Raw genomic sequence first — 7,748 nt, forward strand, 5'->3', positions numbered from 1 at the left:
TTCACCATCACGTACCATGATCGGTCTGCACCTCCTAACCACTAACCCCCCCCCATCTATCCAGACACAAGACTGCTGAGGGCTTCATATGTTCAGACATCAGATCTGTCCCAGCTGATTGCGCTGTCTGTGTTCTATGACATGCTTCTATCTGCCGTGATTGGGTTTCAATCTGATCTCTCTGAAGGGTTTTATTACAGCAGGAAGTGTTCATCAGCCGCGTCTCTTCATCTCCGAGGATAACTGCTGTTCTCTAGTATCATGGGGCGCTCACGCAGCCTGAGTATTGCCGAACGTAGAACCGGCATCATCAGAAAAATAAGAGACCCCCATAAACACGAGAAGTTCCGAGGAGACGACATCCCACGTTACCATGACATCAATTATATCCAATAATATAAAGTCATTATAAAATATCACCCGGGGGGAAAGATGATCAATATTTCTAATCAATGAAGCGGCGCAAAGTTATGGCGTTAGTGACCGATCACTATGAGCTGTGGCGGCTGACATACCGATCACTGTGAGCTGTGCCGGCTGACATACCGATCACTGTGAGCTGTGCCGGCTGACATACCGATCACTATGAGCTGCGCCGGCTGACATACAGATCACTGTGAGCTGTGCCAGCTGACATACCGATCACTGTGAGCTGTGCCGGCTGACATTGATTTTCATTTTTTTTCTCTGTATCCTAATTTGGAGCCTGCACATCCCTGTATCCCAGTACAGAGCCTGCACATCATAGACCCCGCCTCCTTGTTTCCTAGTACAGAGCCTGCACATCATAGACCCCGCCTCCCTGTATCCTAATACAGAGCCTGCACATCATAGACCCCGCCTCCCTGTATCCCAGTACATAGCCTGCACATCATAGACCCCGCCTCCTTGTTTCCTAGTACAGAGCCTGCACATCATAGACCCCGCCTCGTATCCCAATACAGAGCCTGCACATCATAGACCCCGCCTCCCTGTATCCCAGTACAGACCCTGCAGATCATAGACCCCTCCTCCCTGTAAAGAGCCTGCACATCATAGACCCCGCCTTTCTGTATCCCAGTACAGATCCTGCACATCATAGACCCCGCCTCCCTGTATCCCAGAACAGATCCTGCACATCATAGACCCCGCCTCTCTGTATCCCACTACAGAGCCTGCACATCATAGACCCCACCTCCTTGTATTCCAGTACAGAGCCTGCACATCATAGACCCCGCCTCCCCTTATCTCAGTACAGATCCTGCACATCACAGGCCCCGCCTCTCTGTATCCCATTACAGATCCTGCACATCATAGACCTGGCCTCCCTGTATGCCAAGTGCACAGACAGGCTGAGGAAAATTAAGCTGCTGTTTGGTTGCCAAGTCTCAGGGCATTGCTGTTTCTTCATCTTTCATCCTGCATTTCTGATGCTGCCAGTACTGGCTCATATTCATACCTGTGCAATTCTTACTCTGCTTGTTAAAAGCCCCAAAATACTAGATAATTGCAATTATCCTTTAATTTTCATGGATTATACAGTGAGTGCTGACAAGCTGATCATTTAGTCTAGTTTAGCAGTTTGCGTGCAGACTGTAGTGGCATACTGCCCTCCAGTGGCAGAGGGACGGAATCGCACAGCATTCAGATCTAGGGATGGTAAAGCTGCTCAGGGGGCGCAATATGTGGGCGGCATTGTGCATTTTACTGCATTTTTCTATCACAGCACAATGCATTGGGCCCAATAAACTATTACTGATGCAGAGCGAGACATTGCAACAGGAAAATTGTGTGCAAACTTTGTCACCAAAAACGTAGCAAATTGTGCCATTATTATATCGCAGTGACCATAGTTTATAAGGACTCTTGCGCCACCTACCACCTGGTGCGCTAGTGCGCTTATTTTATGCCCCCAAAATACATGCAGTCCATTCAGTTATATGGTGCACAAATTGCAACAGTCACAAGACTTGTCACAAAGAGGGATTTTCCAATTTCTGACGCATTCCACAGGAACATGCACTGCGAATCATTGTTTAGTTATCGCACTAAAAAACTTGTCACAGTATGCGTTATTTTAATATTGCGCCGCTGATAGTTGGGCCGATAGTGTTGTAGCAGGTACATATGCACCTACGTATGAACTGTAGCCTCTGTGTGGTGGCTCCTTCTTATAGAGCAATGAACCAGAACAAAAGATACAGTGATACTCAGAAACAGTGTTGCAGTAAAAGTTTGTTCCTGCTGTATGACGGAGAAGTTGAATGCAGACACACAGAGCGAACGTCTAAGTTTCAGATGCACTGCACATTATGGCCACTAGATGGAGCTTTGAGGCATTCCTGTGCTCCTCGGCTCCATCTAGTGGCCATAGTGTGCTGTGCATCTAAAGGATAGACATTCGCAGAGCCGTTCGCTCTGCAAATATTTTATAAATATGCCCCATAGCGTGTAAGGATGTCAGGGTTCATCTGTGTATTAGGGTGTCAGGGTTCATCTGTGCATTAGGTTGTAGGGTGTCAGGGTTCATCTGTGTATTAGGTTGTAGGGTGTCAGGGTTCATCTGTGTATTGGGGTGTCAGGGTTCATCTGTGTATTGGGGTGTCAGGGTTCATCTGTGTATTGGGGTGTCAGGGTTCATCTGTGCATTAGGTTGTAGGGTGTCAGGGTTCATCTGTGTATTAGGGTGTCAGGGTACATCTGTGCATTAGGTTGTAGGGTGTCAGGGTTCATCTGTGTATTAGGTTGTAGGGTGTCAGAGTTCATCTGTGTATTGGGGTGTCAGGGTTCATCTGTGTATTGGGGTGTCAGGGTTCATCTGTGTATTAAGTTGTAGGGTGTCAGGGTTCATCTGTGTATTAGGGTGTCAGGGTTCATCTGTGTATTAAGTTGTAGGGTGTCAGGGTTCATCTGTGTATTAGGGTGTCAGTGTTCATCTGTGTATTAAGTTGTAGGGTGTCAGGGTTCATCTGTGTATTAGGGTGTAGGGTGTCAGGGTTCATCTGTGTATTGGGTGGTAGAGAATAAGGTGAAAGCAGAGATTTGTTATATTCAGCGATCTTAGAATTCAAGCGAGCTTTGTTGTTATGGAATAAGAATAGCCCTTCAACTTCTTCTCACCCGTGTCCGTTGTCTTCCACAGGCGCACTCCAGATTGAGAACAGCGAGGAGTCCGACCAGGGGAAGTACGAATGTGTGGCCACCAACAGCGCCGGGACGCGCTACTCTGCCCCGGCAAACCTCTACGTGCGTGGTAAGAACTCCTCCCCATCGGTTCTGGTGAATCACCTTCATGGGCCACCCCACTTCCCCCTTCCTTCCTCCCCTCAACGACCATCTTTACCAGACCACAGCGCGCCTGGAGACGGGACGGCTTCCATCAGGCGCTGAACAGTGTGCTTCCTGCTGAGTGTCATTGCGGTGTGAGTGCGAGGCTGCGTCGTCGTCGCTGCCAGTGCGTGGATAAAGCTTTCGTGGAGTGTTACGCGCTCAGTGCAGCAGCTGCGCGCCGGTCTCTGGTGTATGGGATGCCATATGCTTTGTCTTCTGTCGTGATGGTTTGTGTTTAATGAGAATTAATGTGATTTCTGAATCGACTGAAAGAATTCCCACATTTATTTCCCTGATTATCCGGAGAGCCGAGACGCTGCTCATTTCCCTATTTTACCGTGTGATTCGGGGTTGGCGCGGTCAGAGAGCTGCACACTGGCAAACACACAGGGGGCGACGCAGGCGGAAAAAGGGACGTGTTTGTAGAAAAAGCTGCCCTCCTCTAATGGCCAGAAAATCCTCCCGTGTGCCTTTCTGGAACTAGTTTCACCTTTCCAGGACTTCATTAACCTTGAGTTGGTGGAACGCTTGGCCCTCTGATAGGTAAAGATTAGGTTGGTGTACAATACTTAAAGGCACCTCTCTATCAACCAGGGCTTCCCCAAGGGTCCCTGGACTAGTCAGAAATGATATATAGAAGGATGAGAGTGCTGCAGGCTGTACTAAAGAAGTTTAACTTCACAACAGGACAGAGGATATAGACAATGCATTTTGGGGGCTGGCAACGCCCCCTTCATCAGGGCTTGAGTGCTGGCTGGTATTGGAGTATACTGTACTGGGCAGCAATAGACAGCCATCTGACTGGCATGTTGCGATCATTTCTGTCCAGTATACTCCAGTCATTGCCAGCACTTAAACCCTGATGAAGGGGAGGATGTGAGCCCCCGAAACGCATTGGTTATGATAAATAACATCATCTTGACTTAGTAAGTCCTGTGGTGCTCTCATCTTTTTTACTCATTAGTTTTAAGTCTCCATCCCGTCCAATCAGAGTGCCCTTATAGGCCACAGAGGGGCTCTCCCTGAACAGGCAGATGGCAGGGCTTAGACCCCCTTTTAAAGTAAAACTGGTTTCTCTATTGTAGAGCAACTTTCTCTCACCGGGACAAAAATCTATAGTTTAAACCAGGAGAGTCCCCTTAGGAAGGATATAGCGTGCACAAGCACTTAGCCTCTGACAGTGTGATATTTCAGGAGAGCAGTGATAAGGCCGCTAGTTTATCATTCATTGCAAGTGAGGGCAAGGCGTGTGTGGGAAGCAGAGGTCCACCATGGGGTACCCTCAGCCACAGACATTGTCTAGGGATTAAATGTAAATGATCTCCCCTATTTGTTCTACAGCTTAATATGAAGCCGATCCCCTTCCTATATCCAATGTCACCAGATAATGGCAGAAGACTTTTCCAAAGCAGAGATCCACATTTTGTATAGTCTGTTTTTATTTATCGGTGCAGCCCGCTCTGCTGGGGGGTCATTATCCCGAGAACTCAGCGTACATAATGTGAGCTGATACAAAATCTACAATTAATTCTTCCCGCTGACACTCTGATTCCAGCTTGTGACTCACTAAGGTTCTCTTTTCTCTCTTACAAACAAGAGATCATTTGACGGCTTTCACAGGAAAGAGTCTGACGCTTCATATGGGTAAAATGTGTCTAAGGTCGCCTCCTGTTGCTCAGGGCAGGTATTACAGGACATTCCGCTGCGTGCTCGCAGTGTACAGCTCTCTGGCCATAGCCAAACCTAAGAGATCAGACCGCACAAACCCACACCTGTCTCTCTCTCTCTCTCTCTCTCTCTCTCTCTCTCTGCTCCTATCTCATTGTATCTTTCTCTCCCTTCTTCTCGCTCTGTCTCTTACTGTATCTCTCGGTCAAAGTATCCCTTTCTTCGTCTCGCTCTTTCTCTCTCTCTCTCTCTCTCTCTCTCTCTCCAGCTGTATTACTTTGTATCACTCTCTTAAAGTATCTCTATCTCTGTCTTTTGTTTCTCTGCATACCTCTTCCTGTATCTCTATCCCCTTATATGTTTCCTTTTCTCCTCTTCTCTCTCTTTAGTTCTCTATATCTCTCCATGACAATCTCTTCTTATCTATCTCTCTCCCCTCTTCTCTCACTCTTCAGTTCTTTCTCTCTCCAAATCTCTCTAGCAAAATATCTCTCTCTGTATCTCTCCTAAAGTATCTCTATCTCTTTCTTTGTTTCTCTGTATACCTCTTCCTATAACTCTGTCTCTTTATATGTTTCTTTTTCTTTGCTTCTCTTCAGTTTACTCTCTTTGTATCTCACTCTTCAGTTCTCTCCCTCTCTCCCCCTCTCTTTCTCTCTCTGTATCTCTCTCTCTTAAAGCATCTCTATCTCTGTCATTGTTTCTCTGTATACCTCTTTCTGTATTTCTTCCATCTCTTTATACTTTTGATTGTCTCCGCTTCCCTCTCCCTCTTTCTTTAGTTCTGTATCTTTATCTCTCTAATAAAGTATCTCTCCCTCCATGTCAATTCCTTCACATCTTTCTCTTCGGCTCTGTCTCTCTGCATCTCTCTCTCCCTCCCCATATTTGTCTGTCTCTTCCTCCATCTTTTCTACTCGCTCTTTCTTTTGCTCTGTCCTTCTCATACCTTCTTCTCAAAGTATCTCTCTCTCTCCTTCCCTCCTTCATGGGATTATATGATGTGTTACACCCTTGTATGAATGATCACGCCGCTATGAGTGTCAGTTCTTCTGGCTGTCAGTATGGATGTCTCCTGTATGCCATGTCTATCTTGTATGTCTAGTGTGTCTTGTCTGCCATGTCAGTCATGTACTGTATGTCATGTCTATGTCATGCTTGTCATGTGTGTTTTCTGTGTGTGTCGGCAGATGGAATCACCCATCAGCTACTTATACAGTTTCTGTTGGGAACTCCCGGTGAGACCTTTGCTCCCGAGTTCCCAGCTCCACCCACTTGCGGCTGTGACCCCCACCTCATGGCTGTGTAGTGGCTGCAGGTTCAGAAACTCCCCATTGACGTCCTCTGGAATTATAAGGAGCTAGGGGGTGTGATTCAACTTACTGAACCATTTAGTTTGGTCGGACTCGGATACGAATTGGCGGTGTGGCGGAAGAGCCGGCATCCTCGCAGCTTGCACTATGTTGGCCATGATGCTTGGCGTGTGACACGTGTGTTGTTGCTTGTACACATGCAGTTTGCTGTTTTTACTCTCTCTATGTTTCTCCTTGTCTCTCTACTTCCTCGTCATCCTCATCGCACCGCCATACAATCAATCCTCCATCTCTCAGCTCAGCGAGAAGGTTGGTCCCTTTCACTTCTTATCCAGATAGAGATTGGCACGTCTGGTAACTCCCTCCCCACCCCACCCTTGGAGAACAGCAGAGGCGGGCTCAGGACAGAGCTCCTCCCCTGCAGAACCTGCTTATCACCTGCCTGCCATAATTCCCGCAAGTCTCCCTCCTAAGTGCACGCTGGACAGTGCATGGTGCCCTTCTACCTCCACATCACCTCCTCTCTTCTCCACGCGCCCCGAGCCTGTTCCCTTTACACGTTGTGACTCTTCTACAATTCTACAATCCCCTTTTTCTTGCAGGTTTTTTTCCCTACCATCCCCATTGAATACATCACTCATCAGTCATAGTTTTTTGGCCTCCGTCATTAAAATACAGTTACAATACAGTGCTTTGAATTCATCTTGCATGTATCATCACACTTCAGCATAAAACTCATAGGCTCTGATCCATCAGGCTGTAATAAGGCATGCTAAAGTGGCCTCATTGTTACCTTCCATTTAAGTATGCCGTAAGCACTATTTGTACACCTTCATTGCAGCTTGATGCATCTGGCCTGTTTGAAGTTGAACTCCGGCCTTCCCTTCAGTCTTGCACAGTTGTAGCGGCTCCTCTCCTGGTCTGAAATGCCTTCCTCTGATGTCACTGCACACTGGGAGCTCCTCACAATGATTAGAAGTCAGATAGAGCCCGCCTCATTTCCTGGCTGGAGAAGGTCCAGCAGCATCTAACCATTTCCAGGCCAACTTTTAATCATGGAGGTTCAGCATCACATGTGGGTGGTCTGTGTGCAAATACAGCCTGCCTGGGAACGCCCACTCCTCCAGACTGACACCCACCCATCAAGGCATTTTGATATTTGCATAACTCCTCCCAAGAGCCCGCCCACTGCTTGTATCAGGACTGAGGGCTCTTCAGAGGAGTGCCAAGGCAGGGTGCGGTGATGTATTCAGGAATCTATGTACAGCACCCTGCCGGCCCCATCCACCAGCCATGATCTGCCTGCATTACAAAGAGAAGCTCAGAGACTCAGTGATGACATCACTGCTGGGAGTAAAATAAAATATGTAATGACAATGGAAAGGTTTTATTAAAAAATGTCACAAACATATTCTTGAGGGGGGGGGGGGGGGGGTGGTGCGGTGCTGTAGTATATCT

At 47.5% G+C, this 7,748-nt stretch overlaps 1 protein-coding gene across 1 annotated transcript in view; it reads left to right on the plus strand.

Annotated features, from left to right (window-relative positions):
* The window catches only part of PTPRF (protein tyrosine phosphatase, receptor type F), a 276,943-nt gene that overhangs the window by 216,797 nt on the left and 52,398 nt on the right, over positions 1-7,748 (plus strand). The window contains exon 6 of the mRNA XM_018558965.1: positions 3,122-3,232. Coding sequence (XP_018414467.1) covers positions 3,122-3,232 — 111 coding nt within the window. The remainder of the gene's footprint in view (positions 1-3,121; positions 3,233-7,748) is intronic.

The sequence above is a fragment of the Nanorana parkeri genome, unplaced genomic scaffold (assembly GCF_000935625.1).
Source record: "Nanorana parkeri isolate BGI_ZX_2015 unplaced genomic scaffold, ASM93562v1 scaffold371, whole genome shotgun sequence".
Classification (NCBI taxonomy): Eukaryota; Metazoa; Chordata; class Amphibia; order Anura; family Dicroglossidae; genus Nanorana; species Nanorana parkeri.